Source organism: Eptatretus burgeri, chromosome 3 (genome assembly GCF_056783735.1).
Source record: "Eptatretus burgeri isolate ZD-2024b chromosome 3, Ebu_testis_v1, whole genome shotgun sequence".
Classification (NCBI taxonomy): domain Eukaryota; kingdom Metazoa; phylum Chordata; class Myxini; order Myxiniformes; family Myxinidae; genus Eptatretus; species Eptatretus burgeri.
Genome location: NC_140963.1, coordinates 80884669 through 80910021, shown reverse-complemented (window position 1 = coordinate 80910021; position 25353 = coordinate 80884669). Strand labels below are relative to the sequence as shown.

At 44.2% G+C, this 25353-nt stretch overlaps 1 protein-coding gene across 5 annotated transcripts in view; it reads right to left on the bottom strand.

Annotated features, from left to right (window-relative positions):
* The window catches only part of LOC147030292 (transformer-2 protein homolog beta-like), a 48553-nt gene extending 23791 nt beyond the window's left edge, over positions 1–24762 (bottom strand). For 2 of the 5 annotated variants that reach the window (XM_085874206.1, XM_085874207.1), the window contains exons 1-3: positions 24590–24762; positions 20533–20618; positions 10639–10801 (exon numbers count right to left, since the gene is read on the bottom strand). In XM_085874206.1, coding sequence (XP_085730332.1) covers positions 10639–10801; positions 20533–20618; positions 24590–24751 — 411 coding nt within the window. In that variant the 5' untranslated portion in view covers positions 24752–24762. Of the gene's footprint in view, positions 1–10638; positions 10802–20532; positions 20619–22867; positions 22924–24589 lie in introns of all 5 variants that reach the window. The other 3 variants (XM_085874208.1, XM_085874209.1, XM_085874211.1) reach the window with 2 other exon arrangements.
* Between the last annotated feature and the right edge of the window lie 591 nt (positions 24763–25353).

The window sequence follows — 25353 nt, the reverse complement described above, 5'->3', positions numbered from 1 at the left end:
CCCAGGAATACCTCTGGCTTCGGCTTCCCCTTCACTCCCACCTCATGTTTATATGTGTACTGTACCGTCCACCGAACAGTGATGACTCCATCTACACCTCACTATCCGAAAACATGGACCATCTTCTATCTTCTCATCCAAACTCTCTCTTCCTCTTATGTGGTGACTTCAATTGTCATCACGCCAGTTGGCTCGGTGTGGGTACCTCTCTCACCTGCCATGGCACCTCAGCAAAAGCTTTCTGCGACTCATTGTGACTGACTCAATCGGTCAACTTCCCGACCCGGATCTCAACCAATGGTACTCCATCTCTTCTGGATCTGATTTTGACAAATTTCCCTGACAATATCTGCTGCTCTTCCTTCGCTCCAATTGGTTCTTCTGACCACGTCCTTGTCAAAGTGGACATCTCTCTGGCTGTTATCAGAGAACCACGTCACCGCCGTCGAGTCTGGCATTTCACTCAAGCGGACTGGCAGGGTCTCCGAGCAGCCATCAAACTGACAGACTGGTCTCCTATCACTACTTTCTCAAACATCAACTCATCCTGGGAATTCTTTCAAAGAAACTTGCTCTCCCTCATGCACAGATTTATCCCCTCTCGTGTTCAGTTGTCTTACCCTTCCTCCCGCCCTTGGTTTACTGAAGCTTGTGGCGAGGCAGTTGTCCTGAAACAACTTGCCTTTGCCTCATGGAAAGCAAACCCAACTGAGGGCAATCTCAGTTCTTTCCACAAAGCTCGGAACAAGTGTGTATCTACCCTCAGGAGAGCCAGAAAACAACATCTTTCTCATCTCAAGTCTGAACTCTCAAACCTCTCTCCCTCCTCAAAATCCTGGTGGCGTTTAATCAAATCTGTTTCTGGTGTATGTTCCCCCTCCATCCCCTCCCTTACCTCAAATGGCCGCACTGCTGATTCCACACGTGATAAAGCTGAATGTCTAAACTCGGTGTTTGCAGCTAAATCTTGTGTCCTAAACCCATCACTATCTCTACCCACTTTACCCAGTCGCACCCAACTGTCCCTGGACTCTGTATCCTTTTCTCCTGACAAGGTGGAGAGCTTGCTTTCAAACCTCGAGTCAGATTCTGCAACCGGTCCAGACGGCATCAGCCCACGTGTCCTCAAAGCCTGCTCTTCTGCTCTTGCTCACCCACTCTCTGTTCTATTCACCCTCTCATTTGCCCAAGGTCATCTGCCATCTGCTTGGAAATCTGCTAACATCACTGCCCTGCATAAATAAGGTGCAAAAACAGATCCCTGTAACTACAGACCAATCAGCCAGGTGATGGAATCCATCATCGCCTCAGATATGAAATCCTTCCTCTTCTCCAATGGCTTGATTTCCAATCATCAATTTGGTTTCAGACCAGGTCACTCTACCCTGGATATGCTGCTTCTGCTCTCCCATCAATGGATGGAGGTCCTCAATGCCAGACAGGAAATCCGAGCCGTATCCCTGGACATATCACGTGCTTTTGACACAGTCTGGCACCCTGCCCTACTCACCAAACTCTCTTCCCATGGTATTCAAGGCCATCTCCACTCATGGCTCGCAGACTTCCTCTCCTGTCGCAGTCAACGTGTGGCCCTAAATGGAGTTCTTTCATCCCCTCTTCCTGTGCAGGCTGGAGTTCCTCAAGGTAGCGTTCTGGGCCCTGTTCTTTTTCTGGTTTTCATCAATGATCTCTCGGACTCTCTGGAAAATCCTCTATTTCTCTTTGCCGACGACTCCACCCTCTGCCGTACCATCTGTCATCCCTCAGACCGGCAAGCAGCAGCTTCTTCACTCACTGCAGATCTGGATAAAATCACAAACTGGTCCAACACGTGGAACATGTCTTTCAATCAAGACAAATCTCACACTCCCACTATGTCTCTTCGAAAGGACCGTTTACAAACCCCCCCCATCCACTTTCTCAACAATCCTCTGGAAGAAGTCTTTTCTTTCAAGCTTCGAGGTCTCACTATCTGCCATGACCTTTCCTGGGAAAGTCACATTTCCAACCTCGCCTCAAAAGCCAGTCGCCGACTGGAAATCCTTCGTCGTGCTAAGTCCTTCCTCGGCCCTCTTGAGCTCCTGACCACTTACAAAGCTTTTGTCCGTAGCCTGATGGAGTACTGCTCTCCCCTCTGGGCTGGTGCTCCTGCCTCCCACCTTTCTCGGCTTCACGCTGTCGAAACCAGGGCATTTAAGATCATCGGCATCTCCCGCAATGAAGCTGAGTCTTTGGGCCTCTCCCTCAATCACCGCAGGTTGGTCGGTGGTCTTTCTGTCTTCGACCGACTCCTCTCCAGCCTTGCCCCCCCTGCTCTCTCTGCGATTTGTCCCCACCACATTTCCACAGGGCGCTCATGGTCCGCCAACAACCCCCTTCTGGTAAAACTACTAAAATCACGAATCACTGCTCATCTTCACTCTTTCATTCCTCTTTTTTTCCCGCCTTTGGAATAAACTTCCTCACTCTATTCTTTCCCATTCTTCCCTCCAGGCTTTCAAAACAGCTGTTCACCACCACCTCTTATCTTCCCCCATCCAAATCCTCGATCTTTTCTACCCCCGATAATCCACCCAAGCCCACTTCCTTCATTTCTCCTGCTTTCCTTCCTGAAAGTCCCTGAAATGTCCATCTTCTCTTCGCCATGTTCCCCGTCCCATCCCCATCCCTCTCCCTTCCACAGTTCACCTAATGTGTCTGTTCCCCACTGTTTTGTCCCTTCCACTCCCGCCCCTCTTGTCTCATGCCTCCTTGCTGTGAGTTGTGTGTTAGCTCTCATACGAGCCTCGACCAAGGTATACAAAAAAAAAAAAAAAAAAAAAAAAAAAAAAAATGGTCTGACACATGGAGCATCATGGAAAATCTCATCCTTATCACTCTGCAAGGACTGTCAAACAAACCCATCAATCTATTTCCTTGGTAATGCACTGGAAGGGATCAGGTCTCTTGAACTTCAAGGCCTCACGTTCAGCGATGACCTTTCCTGGGTCGACCACATACCAAAGCTGCCTTTGAAAACCAGTTGCACACTGGGATTCTTCCGTTAATCCAAGTCTTTCCTGGGAAAAATGGCAGGTTCTCAGTTGACAAGGTCATTCTCCGTAGCCCAATGACGTAATGCTCTCCGCTATGGGCTGAAGCCACAGCATCACATCTTTCTTTCCGGGATATTGTGGAACCTAAGGCTCTCAAAATTATTGGAATAGCCTGTGACTTGGTTCGGGTTCCAAAATTATGGCTGACTGCAGACCTCAACTCTTTTATTCCTCGCTTCTTCCAGAGGCTGTTCTTGAATCAACTTCCAGAGGCTGTTCTGCGTCACTCTTCCCTCCAGGCCTTCAAGCAAGTAAAACACTGCCAGCACTTATCATTTCCAATTCTGACCCATGATCTTTATTCCACCAAATAAACTTTCCCAACCCAAACATTTCAATTGCAAGTTTAAGTATTTATTCCCCTCTTTTCCTGTTTATTCATTCCTTCCCTTAACGTTTCTCCCACTGTCAGTTCTACTTTACTTTTCCATGAGTCTCACTCCTGTAAAGAAAATTAAAAAAAAAAAAATTATTACATATATTTACACAGAGATGCCAACTTTTGGAAATCAGAATTAGGGAGGATTTTCAACCGACACCAAATAATGTGCGCGAAGCGCACATCTCGAGCGCGGAGCGCTCGACCCTTGCGGCGGGGTCCAGGGCCCGCCTTAGGGCCCTGGAAGCTCTGGGGTTCTAGACGCTCTCTCGTGCCCTCTGAGCCCTATTTTGGAGCATTTAACATGTTAAGAATTCCCACTTTTTGAACAAAAAAAGGGGAAAATTGTGCACTTTTTAATGTTACATGTATGTTAATATTAGTAAGTTAGGGGACAATCAAAGATTAACAAAAAGCACAAAAGAAGCAATATTTTTCTTACCTTACTGGCTGGTACTACTGCTGCTTGCTTTTTCCATGGCAGCTTTGCTGAGTGACAGCTGTGTGGCTCTTTTAGCCCTTCTGATTATGTCTTTGCTGTATTCTCTCTGGTAGCAAGGGGTGTTATCAGCTAGTTTTTCAATTAAGAGAGCTTCCAGGGTTTTGACACTCAAATTGGGACGAAATTCAGTATGATTCTTCCGTACAAGACTGAGTGCCCGCTCACATGATGCGTTCGAATGAGGAATGACCAAGATTCCCTTCATCACTTTGCTCAAATTAGGTTACTTCTTGGCACCAGTGCAGGGATCTGTGAGCTGTGAAATCCGATGCCACTGCTCATCCACTCTCACTGTCTCAGTAGCAATTGTAGCTATGGAGGCGTCTGCCTGGTAGTGAGCGAATTCACTCTCAAGACTGTCTATGTCACTATCACCGCCACTGAACAGACAGGGGAATTTCTTGATGAAAAACTCCACACAGTCAAACCCCACTTCTTGGTGTAGCTTAACATCCAGCACCTGAGCATGCTTGGCTAATTCATCATCTAGCGGCCAGGTTTTGAAGATATAATTGCAGGCTTTCACATAATATGAGCGAACTGCACTGAAGAAACCTTGGATGTCTGACTCACTCAGAGTGAAGGTGGATTTCTTGAGACTCCTTTGTTCCCTTATATACAGTTTGGCATCGTTCCCAATCATGAGGTCCTCATCATTCTTCTGATGATTTCTGTCAGAGAAGGGTACATTTACCAGAGCAACCGATGACACCGATGGTTTCAAAAACCGTACGAAGATATCTTTCAGAAGACCATTCAATTCTCCGTGCAGGAGATGAATACAGGGTTCGTCTCTTTGGAGCAGAAGATTCCCCTTCTCAAAAAGCTTGTTAGCATATCGAAGGAAGAAACAATAGAGTTTTGTTTGTGGAGACAAGAACATCCTGTTGACACGTTTTTCTCTAGATTCCTGCACAGTTTGAGGAAGATGCGCTTTTAGTTGTAGAACTCGTAGTACACTTAGCCGCAGGGCGATCACACTTGCGTTTACTGCCAGCAGAAGAGGTCAGACTCGTAGTACCAGATCCAATTTTACGTTTGAGGAGAGAGCTTGAGGTAGGTGCAGCCAAGGAAGAAGACCTCTGATTCGAAGGTTTTGCTGAGCTTCTATCAAGTGATTTGGCAAAAGCAGAACTTAACTTGGGTCCTTCTTTGCCTGTAGATGGGACTATCACAGTCTTTCTCGACTCTGAAGGGATCTGCTTTGTAGATGAACGTGATGAAGGGCCGGTGATGCTACCTGCTCTCAGCATTGGTTTTGGTGCTGTCCCTGCTGTCTTCTTCGCAGCAGATACTGCAGTGGTAGTGGTGAATGCTGCTCCACTAGTGCTTGATCCTGCAGTGCCAGTACTGGCAGTAGATACAGTGCCGTCCTTCTTGCTCGTTGTTAGAGTCTTGGCTACAGTTGGTTGCATTTTTCTTCGTACTTCTTCTTTGAAGAAGAGGCGAAGTGGCTCCCACTGTTCAATCAGCCTGTCTAGACACTGACCAAGGGACAGCCACCTTGTTGCGACATGCTTCAGAATCTTGTGTGTCGGGGCATCACAGAGTTCTTGCAGTGCTTTCACTCCTTTGACGCGTTTACTACTTTTGTCCAAGTAGTAGTAAATATCGATGAGAAAGTCATCTAATTCAATGGGTAAGGCCTGAGCCGCCTTCTTGGCCGTATTGTGCATCATATGGCAAGGGCATCCCATGATGTAGCACTCTGGATTTTGTTTGTGGATATAAGCAGCGACTCCTTTGTGCTTGCCCACCATGACAGAGGCATTATCAGCACAAAAGGAAACACAATTTCCCCACGGAATTTTCCTGTCACTGAACTCATGATCAAGCAGTTTGAAAATGTTTTCTCCAGTGGAATCTTGTTTGCACGCAGGCAAACTTAGCAAACCTTGCTTCACAATCCCAGCACTGTTGTCATAGTACGAAATCAGGACAGGATATAGCTGGGCCTCACCACTGTCATTGCTACCGTCTGTAGCTAGGCTAAATGGAGCTAGTCTAGCAATATCGGCAATAGATGAAGCAGTAACATTTGACAACTCACCAATTACACTGGTCAACAACAAATTTGTTGTCTGCATTTTTTAAGCTGATTTAGGACGAATCTGATGCGCTGAATCCAAAACTCACATTAGTTTTGTTCAATCAGGTCAAGTTTTTGAGATATGGCCACATGTCGTTTTTTACATTTTTGTTCACATGTACGCATGTGTGGAGCATTTTAGAAGAAGTTGGTGGGGGTAAAATGTCATGTCAAATAATTGTTTTAATTGGAAATAATTATTTTAATGACAAGAAGTATTCAGGTACGATAGTTCTAGGTGATTATGTCGAAAAGGGATCAGTTTGAAGTCATAAAACCTCAAAATCTTCCAAAAATTGGTGAGGCAAAGCATAAAGTTCGTGGATCAAAATGAAAGTTAATGGGGCAGATTTTGTAATAATGTGATACAAAAAAGTTGTATTTCTTGAAATAACGAACTCTGAAGAATGTACAATACCTACATGCGCCAATTTATGACATGCGCTTCTGCTCAAGCTTGGAGTGCCACAGTACGAACCCAAAGATTGGAGACTGTTCATTGACAGCAGCAAGCGATCACTGAAATGTGTTCTGCTACACAACGGCAACCAGTTTGCCTCTGTACCCATCGCTCACTCGACTACACTGAAGGAGAAGTATGAAGCGGTGAAGTACGTGCTGGAGAAAATTGGTTATGATCAGCATAAGTGGTTTATTTGTGTTGACCTGAAGATGGTGAACTTTTTGTTGGGACAACAGTCTGGCTTCACCAAGTACCCATGTTTTCTGTGCATGTGGGATAGTAGGGACCGTGCTCAGCATTACACGAAGAAGGACTGGCCTGTGCGGGAGGAATTGGTGCCATGCAAAGAAAGGAACGTCATCAACGACCCTCTGGTGGACAGAGACAGAATACTCTTCCCACCGCTGCACATCAAGCTCGGCTTTATCAAGCAGTTCACCAAGGCTCTGGACAAAGATGGTGACTGCTTCACTTACTTGTGCCAGGCTTTTCCAGGATTGACCATGGAGAAGTTGAAAGTTGGCATCTTTGATGGTTCTCAGATCCGTCAGCTCATCAGAGATCCAGAGTTCAAAAACTCAATGAACGAAGTGGAACTGGAAGCGTGGAAGACATTTGTTTTGGTAGTGAAGAACTTTCTTGGCAACAATAAGGCCAGAAACTACGCAGAACTTGTCAACAACATGCTGACTGCTTTCAGAAACCTGGGCTGCAACATGAGCATCAAGATGCACTACCTATTTTCACATATGAACCGGTTTCCTGAGAACCTGGGTTCAATGAGTGACGAGCAGGGGAGAGATTCCATCAGGACATGAAGGAGATGGAGACCAGGTATCAGGGTCGCTGGGACGCAGTCATGATGGCTGACTACTGTTGGAATCTGAAGAGAGACCTCCCTGCCGCTGAACATTCCAGGAGTTCGAAGAAACGGAAGTTCAAGCCCTGAAGTTTGAACAGTGGTGACGCAACATGCAATTTACTTGTACTTACCTTTATCAATGCCCACCATTCAGATGACAGTAATCGATGTTTCTATCATGTAATCAATAAATGTTGTTGGCAAAACTTTTTTTTCTTAAAAACATGTTTAGGATGATATGTGTTGACAAAAATCAGCTGATAATGCCACAAAAATGTAATTGATTTTGTCACAAGATCTGATTTTTTCAAATCAACTTAGCACAAAAACCTGACCTGATGGAGAGAAACGGATGCCATTTCCTGATTCAGCAGTGCCAGAATACCCTAATTCACTTGTAGAAATCTAGACAACATTCAGAAAGTAAAAAATTGTTGACCAGTGTTCTTTTTTTCTTCTTTGTTCTTGTTCTTTTTTTTTTTTCTTTTTTTTTTCTTGCTTTTTGTTCTTGTTTTTTTTTTTTTTTTTTTTGTTCTTGCACATCTTGCACATCTTGCAAGTTTTTGTTCTTGCACATCCATACTTTGAAGCAACTTTTGAATCTGGAAACAACTTTTGAAATAGAGGTCCAGCATGATCTGAGACTGATATGGGCAAGTTATGTTCCACAATAAATCCACTAAAGAGAAGTTCCGCTCGGGTAACATCCTCTTCCTCGCTTGTCCCTTGTTTGGTGAAATAATTCAGAAGTGTACCGGTACTCGTGCTCGAAGATCTCTCCTTTGCAATGTCTGTGTGCCGTTTGCTTCCAACGTGCTTCCGAATATCATCGCGACCTCCGTGCTCAACTGAAATATCAACGCTGCATACTGTACAATACGCATGATGAATTCCTCTTTCAGACTTTCGAATACACGGGTATTGGAGACTGTATTCGGTCTTGTACTTCTGAGACCATTTCTTGGTCTTCGTAAGCTTCTTTTCTGCCATTTCGTAATCAACATCGAGGGCTTGAAGCATCGGTAACTTCGAAGTCGATGTTCCACAGCTGCAGCGCGACTCGTAAAACTCTAGCGGCTGTTAAACACCGCACGGTGGTCGCGACCGCCGGGCTGGTACGGGGCCCAGCTGCATGCAGTGAGCGTATCGCATGCATATACACTGTGCATACATACCGCATGCACTGTATTGCACACATACCGCATGCACTAAATCTCAGTGCATGATCGCATAAGCGAGATCCAGACCCAATGTTTCGCTGCTCCTCATTTGAATTTGCAATTTTTTACGTACAATTTGGAAGCAGCGAACGTTATGGAGTTACCACATGCTCTACGTAGCAGACGATGCTTTTCATTCAATTCTCATACTAGTACATTCTGATTAGTGAACAGTGCAAAAATATCAAAATTTCGGGAGGATAAGGATAGTGATCGTAAGGGCGGGAGTTTGGGTGAATTTTCGGAAGCCTCCCGATGAAATCGGGAGGGTTGGCATTGCTGTTTACATAATGAGATGACTTAATCAAGTTCCCCACCCCTTTACTTCAAATAATTGCCAAATACTCTCTCTGCCAACACTGCAAAGAGCAATTATAGGGCAGATCAATATCATGGCGTTGATCAAACACTATCCCCACCATGTAGATCAGGGTGTAAACTACCTATTTTCTCCTGGGGCCCCAAGGATCCCAACCGGGTAAGTTCATGAGGCCTGAAAAGTTCTACAGCATTTATGATGAAGATACCGCATCTTGCCTTTGTAGATCCTCGTTTGGCCATTATTATTATTTACACAAACTAGTACGTGCCCGTAAAAAAATATATATATATATATATATATATATATATATATATATATATATATATATATATATATATATATATATATATTCCAACCGCGAGCAAGAAACAACAACCACACAGGCTGTTTCTTCGCCCTCGCGTGCCCGTACGTGCGTGGCCCGGAAGTTCGCATATCACAGTTACGATTATTCACAATTTAGGTTTAAATGGCAAATTATTCAATTAGCACCAACGTATTTTACCTTTTTGCAATGTCGTTGCAAGGAAAAACAAAAAGAGAAGAGAAGAGAGAAAAAATTTTTACTTCCTGGTTCGGAGCACACCAGCTCACTCTGATGTTACCGAAATTTATGCACCGTCCAATATGAAAACGATCATAACTTGGGGCATTGTGTTTATCTATAAATGCGCATAAAAAATCGAAAAATTATTAGAATACACGAAGTTATCACTCTCCGGAAGCCCGTATGTTATAATCCGTAATGGGGAACGCGGCTGAGCTTCCCTTCCCCCATCGGCCAAGCCCACGCAATAACGTGTCTTGTCATTGGTTTGGTAAATAAATGGCCATAACTTGGGAGGCACTTGTCCGATTAATATCAAACCTTGAAAAGGCACATCCACAGGTCCCCAGCAATATACCTGGCAAGTTTCAATTCGATCGGACCAGTGGTTGTCGAGAAACAGCGGGCACGCACGCACGCACGCACGCACGCACGCACGCACGCACACACACAGCTGGAATTATAGATAGATATAAAAGCCTGTCAAAAATGAGGTTGGAATTATTTTATTCCAACTTTTCAAGGAAACTGGAAGATATGATGTTTCATAGCAAGAAGCATTATTTTGAAACACTACAAGTATAAATGTGACCCCATTTTCTTTATCTTCTGGGATGTTTCATTTTGACGGTACAGCTTCGTGAGTGTACCAGTCTGAAGCCTTGGCCTAGCGTCAGGTGTGCCTTTATCTTCTTTATTAATCAGACATCCTACAAACGTAAATAAACACTCGTTTTACTCTGTGCATGCTGCACATCTTGTGCAGCGAATTTCACCTCCCTGTGCCTTGTATTTGTTATTTTTTAAACACTTCTGTACACCACCCTTGAGGCCCAGTTGCAAGTCACCATCTACATTTCCAATACGAGAGACATAATTACTCTTATGAAAAATGTTTTTCGACTTTTTTATCCTAACAAAAAATAGAACGTAGTGAACAGTCATGTTCAAAGATTGGCCTTTAAAACCCTGCTAAAATCGTCCTTATGAAGGGGGATAGACAAATACAAACACACAAATACACACTGCTTTATAATGGATAGATAAGTATATTTGATACCTCATACTTCCAAAAGGTGGATAAGAATTGCAACAGTAGCCTGCATGATACAAGGTAAAATGAGGAAGGAATGAATGCAGGATAGGCAAGGCTCCTTACTCTATCCCCATGATGGCGTCGTTGGCGAAACCCGTATGGTGGAGAGTGACTGCGACTATGGCGATCGCGGCGGTCGGGGGTGTACGATCGAGAACGTCGGTGATGACGCCCTCTTGAGTGAGAACGAGAGCGCCGACGGTCAGAGCGAGTCCGAGAGTGGGACCTATGGAAACGGAGCAAGTCAATTTTTATTGTTAAAACAATATATTCAGAAAAACTGGCAATAGGTGACTGTAAAGATATATGGATGACCCCCCACCCCAAAGCCTGCACCACTCCCCCAACCCCACAATAAGTTTTCTAAATCATTAGAACTGATAATATACAAAAGATAAGGTTATTTCATCAGAATATTAAAAAAAAAATCCAGACATTTATTTACAACTATTCTTCTTCTTTTGTCTGCAGCACAAGGCTGCGAGATAACATCATTGGATGAGGTTGCAACTGTGCCCTCTGCAGGTTTGGGCAGGAATTTGGAATTTGACCAGGGTGCCAGCGATAGCTCGCCTACTCGTCTGTGAAACACTGGGATGACAGTTTATAGCTGGGCCGAGATTCAAAACCAGGTTAGACACGAGACAGCTTCGAGGTAAGTATGCATACTTCTCTGCCAGGGGTTGGCAACCCAAATCACAAGAGCCATTTTTTCAAATTTGGTCAAAAACTGCAAGATCTTAAGAGCCGCAATGTATGAACCCCCCCCCCCAATTTCAATAACTGAATGAGAAGGGTGCTCAGTGAAGCACATACCTCCACCACGAGAATATATTGGGTCCAATACATTTTTGAAATATCATGCTATGCAGTAATATTGTTACAAATCTGGCAGTCATTTGCACACAAACAGCCAGAGTCCCCGCAGTTCAGTTATTTCGATAAGTATGTGTTTATAGTTAGGGTCCCATCCCTCTGTCTAATGGGTTAATTTCATGTGTGCGCTGTAGGTTTCTTTATCGTCAGGTTTTTTTTTTTTTTTTTTTTACATTAAATCTCCCCTTCGCTCCATCATCGCCATTACGCACGTGTTCAGGGCCATGGGCATAGGAAGGGTGAGGTCGACTCCACCCAGCGAGATGGGTGTGCCTCACAACCAATGAGGGATAGGAGTACCTCAGAAGCCCCTGACCAATCCGGAGACGAGTTACCTCAAGGCGGCCGAGGCCCAGCCAGATGGGAAGTTCGCCCACGAACAATCCAGAGACAAGTTACCTCAGGGCGGCCCCGCCCAACCAGATGGGATGTTCGCCACTGTCAAATCAGGAAGTGAGTGGCCAGGGGAAGAAATCCCTCGGACCTCACAAAAGGGAAGAGTAGAGTGGTCGTCAAGAAGAGAGAAGAGCAGTCATCGTGGCCATTGCTCTTGGTGTGCGTCATAGCAGTCATTGTAGCCATTGCTTTTGGTCTGTCATCGTAGTCGTCTGCGAACGTGGTCTGCAGTCTTTTGCGGGGCTCCTCGTGGTGGTGGTGGTGGTGGTGGTGGTGGTGATGGTGGTCGAGCAGCCATGATTGTGGGCTCGGTGGATTCCGGGACGTGGGTTCGAGTCCCACCGTGGTGGGTTGGAGTCGGTGTGACCGCACGAGGCGGAAAGGTACCCGGCCAGACTCTGTCCCCCAGCTGAACTATCCTCCTCGGCTGGAGGACCGAATAAAGACCCGACGGGGTCCATCTCGCGTGTGTGTGTGTGTGTGTGTGTGTGTGTGTGTGTGTGTGTGTGTGTGTGTGTGTGTGTGTGTGTGTGTGGGTGTGTGTGTGTGTGTGTGTGTGTGTGTGTGTGTGTGTGTGTGTGTGTGTGTGTCCGTGCCCCCCCCCCCCCGTCCTTAAGTAGAATTGCTTAAGTGTTTTCTTTTCATTGTACATTGCATTTTATTCATGATAAAGTCTGATCTGTGTCTCCCTCCCTTATAAATAAACATTTTTGTTAAATGTTCCAGTTGGTTGCCCGTGTTTTCTTCCATTGACCCAGCACGGTTCGTGCTTGAGAACCAGTAAGCCGATTGGGCTGTAAGTTGTCGTTTGGACGGACGGACTTTGGTAATTCCGCTCGGTTACACCAGACCGAGGTCGCTAGAGCGACCCGGTTCGACAGAGTCCGTTGAGGGTGTGACTTCCCCAGTAATTTGACGACGTGGGTACTTAGGTATGTTCAAATTTGGCTATTAACCCTACCCCACGCCGTCAGAGAATTGGCGAGCACAGTCCTTCAGTGACCCGTGACCTTCAGAGTTGTCCGAGAGTCACAACCAAAATTCCGGGTGTTCGGTGGGAGAAGGCTCCACTGCTCCACCTGGCGGCCGCGGCCGTTCCTCACCACCGACCCCCGGCCCACAACAGTTCGGTGATCAGGAGTGCGATTCGGCCCCCTCCGCCTCCACGAAATTAACGGGATTCGGATCAGGGGTTTGCGGAGCAAACCCCCCCCCCCCCACCGTTCCCTCCAAATTACGAGTGTTGAAATTTATTCTCAGACGAATCATGGTGGGCCAAGACAAGCTGGGGCAGCTGGGTGTAGAGATAATGGTAAAGGAACCAGTGGCCCAGGACACCCCCATGCAAGAAGACATTCCCCCACAACCAAACCCAGAAGTAGTTTTGGGAGTGGCTGGGGCGGCACATGAGTGCCCCCCACGTACAATTTCTCCCACAGACCAGATAATGGAAAGGCTGGCGCAGATGCAGAACCGCGTGGATGCGAATGCGCAGAGGATGGAACACAAAATGAATGAGATGAGGGGTGATATGCAAGCATGGAGAGAAGAAATGCAGACAATGGATTGGAAAATGGTGGCACCACGGGGCAGAACGACCGAGTCAGCAAGGAGTGCAAAATGTGTCCGGCCCACAATGGAGACGGGTAAGGTCGAGGGAACGATTGACGTCACGACGGTTAAAGGAGAAACCTGTAAACTCGCGCAGGTAGGGATGGAGAACCAAGGATGAAAGGAGGTAATGGATGAATTAAATAAAGTAGAAGAGGAACACACACGTAGAGCTGGTGAGGGACATTGAGGTTGAGTGGGTGGAATGTGTCAAGACCCAATGCGAGGGTCGGATTAACCTCCCTCAGGAGCAGGGGGAGACGGTATGCTCCCTCGAAGTGGACTGCGACCAGGTGAGTCCATTCGGGCCGTGTGGTCGAGCGGGTGCATGGTATGGAAGGGTACATGCCGAGTTTGGGGGGAGGGGAGAGACCACGGGACCCTTGAGTTAACACGAATCCCCGAGATGATTGTCCCGGAGTGCGTGTCGAGGTGTGTGAGTGGGGCGAGTGGTGCGAGTGTCATTGCCTGCGTGAGTGCATGGGATAAGTTGAAACATGGACCGACCCAGACGGGAGACGTGGGTCGTGTGAGACAGGTGTGGCGAGCCTTCTGCGCCGAACGGAGTAACTATTTTGGTAAGCGCTCCGGCTCCGTGAAACGTTGCATGAAAAGCCCGTTCCGCATTTTGCGAACGGCCCTCGCGCACGCGTCTGCGTGGAGGGAATCCGGTGCGGAAACGTTCCGCGTTAGGGACAAGACGACCTCGTGGACGGCGAAAATGCAGACGAGTGTTGTATGAATTTGGAACACGCGGGTTCCCATGTGGGCGCATATGCAGGGCATCACGCACTGAGGACTAACAAAAGTAGGTACCTGAGCACCAACTGAGAGCACAAAGATCTGATCTGATGTATTTACTGATCAGGACACAAAACTAACATACATGACACAAACCAAGATGTTTGCTCAGGGATTCAAGTCAATCGCCCAGCCAGATGGGATGTTCGCACGCGAAAAATCAAGAGACGAGTTGCCTCAGGACGGCCCCGCCCAGCCAGATGGGATGTTCGCCACCGTCCAATCAGGAGGTGAGTGGCCGGGGGAAGAAATCGCTCGGACCTTGCAAAAGGGAAAAGTAGAGTGGTCGTCAAGAAGAGAGGAGAGCAGTCATCGTGGCCATTGCTCTTGGTGTGCGTCGTAGCAGTCATCGTGGCCATTGCTTTTGGTCTGTCGTCGTGATCGTCTGCGGTCTTTTGCGGGGCTCCTCGTGGTTGTGGTGGGTTGGAGTCGGTGTGACCACACGAGGTGGAAAGGTACCCGGCCAGGCTCTGTTCCCGAAGCTGAACTATCCTCCTCGGCTGGAGGACTGAATAAAGACCCGACGGGGTCCATTTCTTTTGTGTGTGTGTGTGTGTGTGTGTGTGTGTGTGTGTGTGTGTGTGTGTGTGTGTGTGTGTGTGTGTGTGTGTGTGTGTGTGTGTGTGTGTGTGTGTGTGTGTGTGTGTGTGTGTGTGTGTACGCGTCCGTGGGCCCCATCCTTGCTCAAGTGTTTTCTTTTCATTGTACATTGCATTTTATTCGTGATTCAGTCTGCTCTGTGTCTCCCTCCCTTCCAAATAGACCCTCTTGTTAAATGTTCCAGTTCGTTGCCGGCTAAGCGCATGTAAGTGGTTACCACTCTGTTTCAAAAATGTCAAAAAATGAAGTTTGCTCCATTGCCTTCTCACTACATTTTCCTGAAAGTGTAAGTCTAACTGAGTTCAGAACAAAAAACCGTATAACTTAAATACATATATACTGAAACGCAAAAGAAACTTACACCTTTTAAACCTTCAAATATCAACAATAACACTGCGTGTAGTAAATGTGTGAACTTATTTGTGGACAAAACGGTCACGGATGGTCACTTGAACCTTCAATGGTCACTTCATAGCACAGCTGTTGAACAGCCGTTTTGACTGTCAGTGATTAGCCAAGGGGTACGGGATGATTTTAATGAGCTGCACGTGATGTCTTGATATTGGCTTTAAAAAGGCCAGTGCAAAATGGGCATTTCAATCAACATGCCACAATTGTCAAGGGATCAACGGCATTGTGCCTTGGGCATACTGCAAGGCGGATTGAGCTACCGTGAGGTGGCACGTCGCCTTGGCTGTTCACACCAGACGATATCGGCCCTGGTGGACAGAGACACCCTCCACAACTCTGTAGATGACAGACCTAGATCAAGGAGGCCAAGAGTCACCATTGCAAGGCAGGACAGGCAGATGGTCCTAAGTTAGATGGCTTCAGACATTGAGGACTGAGTGGGACAGAATCCAGCAGCAATCAATCCAAAGACTGGTAGGCAGTAGGCAGTATGCACCGACGATGCAATGCCTGTATCCAAAACAATGGTGGCAACACACGCTATTGAAAGGGGACTGACATTGCACCCTGTGCTGTTTTGTACTGTAGAACAAACTTATGAGATGGTGTATCTTGGTCAAAAACTTGACATGTCATCAATAAAATGCCAATGTTTCAATTAGCAATTGTTGGTTTGTTTTATTTTGAACTGTTACAATTATATTACATTTCAAACAAGTGGTAAGTTTCTTTTGCGTTTCAGTATATATACCGAAATATGATACTTTGAAGAAGGGGTACCTATACTATTCTGATGGTTTTGCGAGTTTTCAATGAAATTACCTAATTTTTCTTTTTTGGCAAAATAAATGAAGGTCATAGTATGTAACTTATTCTAGCAACTAATCTAATAATCAAAATATCAATTTGTGGGATTATTAAGAAATAATACATACCTATTTTTTTATTACTGCTCTATTCAGTGACTGGCAGATGCTGAAAAGCACTAAAAGAGAGAAGATTTATCAAACAAATTGTTGGACGGAAATTTACAATTCAATCAATTCTGGGAGTAACAAAAAGCTCTAAATTCTCCAAAACTGTTTTAACTGCCTTCTGAATTAATAAAAAAAAAATTTTAATACCTGGAAAATTATTTTAAATTTTTTTTAAGAAAATTAATTTTTTAATCAAATTCAAAAAAGTGTGACGTGCAGTCGGACAAAAATGAAAAATTACTCAAACCAAAGCCATGTACGTTTTCTATTATATCTATATCACTGTTCCCCATTTGTAAATACATTTTAGTGAAAATAATCTGATGCACAGAAGAATAAAAAACCAATGTCACCCTGCGGGTGACCCGTATCTTGCCAAAAGGTGACCACGTGTGACTTCTTTAAGGTCACACTGAGGTGAACAGAGCTGCTATCCACCAGGAGCGACTCCTTGAGGAATTCTGCCTACGAGAGATTCCGATGAGAATCGTTCTACAGAGTAACCATGAAAAAATAAGGGTTTTGTCGACTTTGATGCTTGACCTTTTTGTGACCTTGACTTTTATATCTCTCCAGGACCGTTGTACATTAAATATCAAGAGATTTTGATGAGAACTGAGGAAATAAAATTTTCATGAAAAAACCGTTTTTTCGTCATGAAGTCATCAAATGACATCATAGCGTCAAACTTTTGACAGATCTGGAAAGCACTTATCAAGCGCTTTCATATGAGGTATTACTCGATATGGTATCTAAGATTTCAAAATTTGACCTTGGGGTCAAAAACTTTCGACCTCCAGCGCTAACCATAAAGGTCAAGGCCGATCGCCACCAAAAATTAATCAGCTGAGTGCCAGACCATGAACTATATTCCCATGAAGTTTGAAGACGATCCGATCAAAATTACTCAAAAAATAAGGGTTTCGTCGACTCCCCTGATTTGCGACAAAGTGACCTTGACCTTTGACCTTGAAGATTTTATGCGCTGAAAGGGACCTCTATAGGACTCTGACATGCGAAGTTACAAAAATTTCCAACGATAACTGTGCTCTGCAGAGTGATCGATACGTGATTACAGACAAAAATAATAAATAAACCAATGGCACCCGCAGGGTGACCCGTATCTTGTCAAAAGGTGACCATGTGTGACTTCTTTAAGGTCACACTGAGGTGAACAGAGCTGCTATCCACCAGGAGCGACTCCTTGAGGAATATCTGCCTACGAGAGATTCCGATGAGAATCGTTCTACAGAGTCTTCTTCTTCTTTCGGCTGTTCCCGTTCGGGGTCGCCACAGCAGATCATCCGTATGATCCGCATAGTGATTTGGCACATGTTTTACGCCGGATGCCCTTCCTGACGCAACCCTGGTCGCCTCTTACAACACAGGGATATAGAATAGTTCTACAGAGTAACCATGAAAAATATGCGTTTGCCTCATAACGTCACCAAATGACGTCATAATGTCTCAAGCTTGACATATCTAGAAAGCACTCATCGAGGTGTTCAATTTGAGGTACTACACGATATTGGTCCTAAAACTTGAAAATTTGACCTTGGGGTCAAATATGTTTGACCTGAGGCGCTAACCATGAAGGTCAAGGCCAATCGCCACCAAAAATTAATCAGCTGAGCGCCAGACCATGAACTATATTCCCATGAAGTTTTACGACGATCCGATCAAAATTACTCAAAAAATAAGGGTTTCGTCGACTCCCCTGATTTGCGACAAAGTGACCTTGACCTTTGACCTTGACCTTCAAAATTTTGTGCGCTGAAAGGAACCTCTATAGGCCTCTGATATGCGAAGTTACAAAAATTTCCAATGATAACTGTGCTCTGCAGAATTTTTTATACGTGATTACAGACAAACAAACAAACAACAAAAAAAAAACATACAAGCTGACTAACATATCTTGCAAAAACTTCGTTTTGGCAAGATAAAAATACTAAAAAAATAAAATCAAAAAAAAAAAACATACAAGCTGACTAACATATCTTGCAAAAACTTCGTTTTGGCAAGATAATAAAAGCATTTTTTTTTTAAAAAACGTGACGTGCAGTCGGACATTTGCGTTGGAAAGTTCAGTCAAGCGGCTGTAATTAAGTATCCACCCGGATCATCTCAATTTTTTTTTACATTGATTATTGGTTATAAGTTGAATAACTTAAGACACGTAAATATGAGATATTAATAAAGTCATTTTGTTAGGAGATTTCATAGTCCCAGGCTCTAAAAGGGCAATAAAACAAGAAAAAATAAAAATATGCCAGAATGTGCATATATCATGCGAATCCACCACTGACCGACACAAATGCTGATTTTCTCAGACGGTGGGTGACAACCTTTTGATTAGATGAGAAATTTCATATAGAATGTTTTATATGTTGTATTTTTACATGGTCTAATATATGTCATATTTTAAGGTGAAACAAGAAAAAAGGCCAACACTGGGCATGTATATTCAATAAAAATCCTGTAGATGCAGTAATATACATCATAGACCCATGAACCTATATATTTTAAGGTCCTATGGAACACTGTGTGTGCAATGAACCAAATTTCATGACCAGTAGTAGTCTTTGTGACTTTCAAAAATGCCACTCATGTCAGGGTATGCCCTAAAATAGGGGTGGTAACCACTTACATGCGCTTAGCCTGCCCGTAGTTTTCTTCCATTGACCCAGCACGGTTCGTGCTTGAGAACCAGTAAGCCGATTGGGCTGCAAGTTGTCGTTTGGACTGACGGACTTTGGCAATTCCGCTCGGTTACACCGGACCGAGGTCGCCAGAGCGACCCGGTTTGACAGAGTCCGTCGAGGGTGTGACTTCCCCAGTAATTTGACGACGTGGGTACTGAGGTATATTGAAATTTGGCTATTAACCCTACTCCACGCCGTCAGAGAATTGGCGAGCACTGTCCTTAAGTGACCCGTGACCTTCGGAGTTGTCCGAGGTCACGACCTAAATTCCGGGTGTTCGGTGGGAGACGGCTCTACTGCTCCACCTGGCGGCCGTACCTCGCCACCGACCCCCGGCCCACAACACTATCGTTTTTGGCCAAAATTATCAATGGTGAAGAATCACTTAAAATGAGGACAAATGTGTCCAATAGCCGCGTCATTCCACCAGTCAACAAGAAGAAGAACAACAATGCGGAGCTCTTTTCGAGCCAGCGTTCGCAACGCGACACAGCTAATAAAGGTTTTGTCTTCACCAGAAGAAGAAGAAGAAGAAGAAGAAGAACAAGAACAACTCGGAGCTCTCTCGCATTCGCTACGTGAGACGCCGCTAAAAATAAATAATTCTCGGATCCAGATCCAGGTTCAGATCTTCACCAAAATCGAATCAATTCATTCTTGCACACACAACCTGTCCACCAAGTTTAGTCTGAATCTGTCCATAACTTTTTGAGATAACCTGCACACAGAGACAGAGACAGACACACAAACAAAGCGAAGACATCGTGCAGAGCACGACACTTGCAAAATCCATAAAACAAATCCGACCTCAAAAATGATTGGTTAGTTGAATTAAATGACCAATATGCAACTCCTCTTCAAATTTCAAGTGAATCGGATGAAAATTGACAATTTTACAAATTTGGCCTATGTTGTCCTTTTGGTCCATGTTGACCTCAAAAATAATTGGCTGGTTTAATCCAGTGACCTGAAATATAACTTCTCTTCAAATTTCAAGTCAATCGGATGAAAACTGAGGATTTTAGAAACACCACCATAGCTGTTGACCTTTGGCCTATGTTGACCTTTTGACCTCAAAAACAATAGGCTCCTTCCTAATGACAAACTCTACCATGTGGTGAAGTTTCGTGAAGATCAGTGTAAAATTGTGACCTGTAGGCGACAGACAGGCAGACAGACAAAATAACAAAATCGACTGACTAATATACTCGAAAAATCTTCGATATTGCAAGTAACAAAGACAGACAGAGAGGGGTGAAGACATAACTTCGTTCACCTTCGGTGGCAGAGGTGGAACACATGCGTGGAACACAAAACAGGCAGAGGTAACAATGCGTGGAACACAAAACAAACAAACAAAAAATGTAATCGTAACAACGTTCAGATTTTCCACTTAAGATATAATTACTGTACTTTCAAAAATGAGTCATGTCAGCATGTGATGTCTGGCAGGTTCCAGGCAACAGCAGAGTGCATTGGCAATCTCATATTTGCGCATCAGACAAAAAAAAGCCAATTACAGAAACATCTGATCGTGTATCATTCAAATGCACAAAAATGGAATGACGGAAGCAAACTCTTACCTAGACTTTGATCGAGAATAAGAATACGATCGAGAACCCGACTGTGGATTTGGAGGGGTTCTGCTCGGTGACCTGGACAATGAACCCTGCTCACAAACACACTTTGCATCAGCTAAAGAAAACAGCATAGACGCATAATGGGTCTTATCCAAAAGAAAATAAGATATTGCAAATCAGTGGGTACAAAGAAACATTCTCTGACGACTTCAAAATAATAATAATTGTTATAATAATAAAAAAAAAATGTGGGGGTTTATAACAAACAGAAAAATGAACATGTGCATTTTAAAGTCATACTCAATTATGTCTTCAGAAATTATATTCAGTGATCATGGTGTTGAAAAACAGCAACTTGCAATTTGGAAAATCCATATTCACACAAGTTGTAAAAATATGGAAAAACAAACAAGCACAATTTAAGGTTTTTCTAAAAATAGAAAAGGCTCAGAAAGTCCAAAGTTTCAGCAAGTGGCCCTCATCAGGGACTAAGCAGTCCATACACACTTAGGATCTTAAATATGCTACTGTCGAGGCTAACCCACAGGCCTGCAGTAGAATACGAGGACCAAGCAAACCAATCCGATCACTCAAGTCAAGGATTTTTGCAAAATGTAAAAATCTAGTGCAACTCACTTGGTGCACTGTAATAATCAGAGTTGCCTCATCCGAGTGATCATGAAAGTGGCTGGCTTGATATCATCGAGAAATGCAAACCCGTGTTTCTTGACATTTTCAGGAAGATACTGATGATGCAAGTTCATTCAGATAATAGCCTGGTGTTGGCTTAGTGGTCAGGGTGGCAGCTTGGGATCCTAGGGTCCTGAGTTCAAGCCCCGTTGGCCACTGAATTAATACACCAGGAGGTTGACTCAGCCTGTCATCCTTCCAAAGTTGGCGAAATGAGTACTAGTGTATACTGGTAGAGGGTCACTGCATCAGCGACACAGTCGCGCTTCCAAGAATTAATAGCTACCCCAGCAGCTTAGCTGCCATACGCAAGAAGAAGAAGATTCAGATAATGAGCAGATAAAAGAGGCAAATTATTTCACAACAAAGATGTCGATTAACATCTGCAGTCATGCTGAAGCCTTCCATCACTCATCCCTCTTAAAAACTTAAATTGAGGTTACGTGGTGTTGAAATATGGGTTTGCGAGACAACATCTAGCAATATTCTCCTTACTGCTTACCCACTGCGGCTGCCATTGGGAAGGGGGAAACTTTCCTTCTCTATCCTTTTGTAAGCGATGGAAGGTAGCGAACAGAGAATCGTTTTGCTGTCATGAAACGAGCGGCAATCAACCAGAATCATCCAATTCGCAGAAGGAAGCAGTTTTAAATAAAAATCGCTTCTTGCCATGAATATCTTCATTGACGAACAATAATGGGGAACTTGGCAATTCATGAGATGCTCCATATTTTAAATACATGTACAGTAGAGTCAAAGCTTACTGTGATTTGCACAATTGAAGATTACGCAACGCCTAGTTCTACGATCTTCAGCAATAAATTAATAAAGTGCCACAAGCGTGCTTTTCCAGTCATGTACATCACAAAAAGTGGCCCTGGAACAGCATTCCAAAACTCACCAAAGATCCCACCAGTAGCTTTTCATCCAATTCCAAGATGTATTAAAGTTTGAGAACCTTGTCAAAAATCTCAGGCAAAGGTGTGGTCAACTTCTTTTTAATCCTTTCACAATTGCACTTGCACATACAAATGAGCATTGGAACCGTCTGGAGGTGGTCAAATCACACTTTTCCTTCCAGACAATGCACCACCGCCACCACACCTCCACCTCACGCCAGCCTCTCCCAACCCCCACTTGCAATATTTTCTAACCCCATTAACCCTCCTCCATAGCCCAACCCTCTCACTTGTAGGTTTCTGCATTTCCTCCTCTCCTATTAATTGCTTCCCTTGCCTGGTGTGTCCAACCGTAGGGCTGCCGTCAGCTCGTTACCTTTCTACCCTCTGTCGTCACCTCACCCTTCCATGAACCTTGATCTTTTGTAGAAAAATATAAACATAGCCCGAGTAGCCCCTTTAAAATCCAAGCACAATAGCCTGAATATTCCCTGATGAAGTCCTCCATGGCTGTAAAGCTAGACTTTGTGAGCCTATAAAAATACATCTTTTCTTTTTTTTTTTAGAAAAAGGAATGACTTGAGTCGATTGTACTTGTGCGTCTTCTGCACTGCAGCTTGCACAGAGTTTGCAAACAATCGGTGAGTGGCTTCCGAAATTGCAAGTTTTACCAAATTTTAACAATCAAAAGTAAAACCAATCCAAGCAACAGCCCGAATGTGACACCGCCAAGAATGACAGATCTTCACATTGGTGCATTCCGGCCATCTGCCTAGTGGAGCTTTTCTTAGGCTCATTGTCAGTGCTGGAAAAACAGAAACAGCACCTTTATGATGAACAAATACAAAAAATGGAGCTTTACAATATCAATTTTGGATTTAGGAGTGGGTGTTGAGAGAGAGAGAGAGAGAGAGAGAGAGAGAGAGAGAGAGAGAGAGACAGAGAGAGAGAGAGAGAGAGAGAGAGAGAGAGAGAGAGAGAGACACAGAGAGAGAGAGAGAGACACAGAGAGAGAGAGAGAGACACAGAGAGAGAGAGAGACACAGAGAGAGAGAGAGAGAGAGAGAGAGAGAGAGAGAGAGAGAGAGAGAGAGAGTAAATAAATGGCAAAGAAAATGTCAAACTTAAAGGAAAATAAAAGTGCAATAAATTGAGCAAAGCAATGTGGGGGGAAAAAATAAAATAAACAAATAAAACCCAATTTTGGACCTCGAAACAGTGACCCAGTGTGCTTTGAGAGTGAGTTAAAGATCGATGACATTTAAAATAAATAAATTAATATCTTCATGCATTGAAAAAAAAACAAAACAAATAAATACAGGTTCATTTTTAAATGCAAGCAAAAATTTTTCCGTTTTAAAAGCAATCGATCCAAATATGTGATGAAGATTCAACAACACCTGCACAAATCAGGGACATCTACAACAAATGGTCAAAAACAAATGAATGTGGTGCCGTTGGGAGGACGTATACACTGTAAAACAAAAGGTGTTGGGTTTTGTAATGCTCGAATCGGCTCACTGAGTAGTGCACAGAAGAGAAAGAAAACGCACAAATCATCCGATTAATCCCCTGGATTCAAGTCCCATTACCTTACCTATGCATCTTCAACATTTCACCCCCTCCCTCATTCTGAGTTATTCTTCACATTTCACACAAATTCATTCACTCTTCTATCTGAACCGATGCTTTTCCGGGCAGCGCCTCCGGTAAAAAGCAATTTGGCATGGGTTTGGAAATTCGCCATTTTCAGTGGGCAGCATTCTGCAACATTATTCGGTAAAATTCAGCTTTCAAAGAGACAGGAAAAAAAGGGACAAGAGATTACAAAACACATGCAATTTAACAATCATTCGAACAAACCACCCTTTGGTGGAAACACTTGAGTTTTGTTAAAAATCCTGAGTACATTTACCGTTTGCATAGCGAAAAGGGGAAGGGGACACACCAATATTTAACAGATCTATCGCCAATGGAAAAAAAAGCTAGCAGCCTTTTTGCTGACCCTCAAATCGTCAAGCCACTGTTGTCAAAAGCAATCGAAAGAATTACAGAGTTTAAAATATATATAAATAAAATAAATCTCGAGTATATCCCAGAGTGCAACGCACACGTGCGAGACCCTCCTTCTCTCTCCCCCCCCCTCCTTTTTTCCTCCTTAGCTTGAGTCTACCTTCATTAATCCACGGTAAACTCCACAAGCACCTGGATCAAAGCTAAATTCGATTAAAATGTCACACAGTTGCTGATCGTAAGCTGATCTGGCAAATAGTTTACACAAAAAAAAATTAAAACTGCAGATAAAGAAAATATATTTACAGAAAAATAGGCACAAAACTAACGTACGGGCCTAAATGTAAAGGCTAGCTAAGAGCTAGGATTGACTAGGCCGCAGGCCGGACGGGCGACATAATCGAAAGAGTGACGAAAGCTCCGCATCGGGCCGCGGTTTCGTTCGCCCAGTCGCTTACTCTCGTCTCGAATCTGACGCATTCTTCCACTTCGCTCATGGTTACAATCGGCGGGAAACGCAGAGAGAAGAAGAGGACATAAACGACATGAGAGCGCGGCGAAAAAAACCGCCACTCAGGGAGACGAAAAAAATCAGGAACGAACGAATCACCGTCCTTCATTAGTCATTCGCTGTCATTCAGTCTTTTTTTGTTGTTGGAGGTTCCTTTGGCCAATATTTATTTAGTGTACACAGTATTCATCTACTACTTCAAATTATTATTTTTTCGTTTGTTTGGGACATTAATTTATTTAACATACGTAATTGTGGTCGAATTTAACCAACCCCACATGCCCTCTCCTTTATTCAAACCCCGCCCACGTCTTCTCAAATGGAAAAGGGATTTCAGTCATCGCCGGTCCGTGTGCGTCACCTATCGGAATTCTGACGTATATGCAACCCCGTTCTTGGCGTTTAATTTTTGCCAATTATAGGGGGGGGGTGACATCGAGCCTTACACACGCGATTAAAAAAAAAAAACACAAACAAAGAAAGAAAGAAAACAACGTTATTAAAAATTAAGAGAAATAACACCATGCATCAAACAAAACGACCAAATGAAACCAGGAACCTCCAACGTGTTTGAAACAGCAATTTTAAGGGTTAACTCAGGGCGTGTCTCATTGGATGAGGGCGTATCTCATTGGATGAGGCGTGACTCATTGGATGAGGGCGTGTCCCATTGGATGAGGGCGTGTCTCATTGGATGAGGGCGTGACTCAT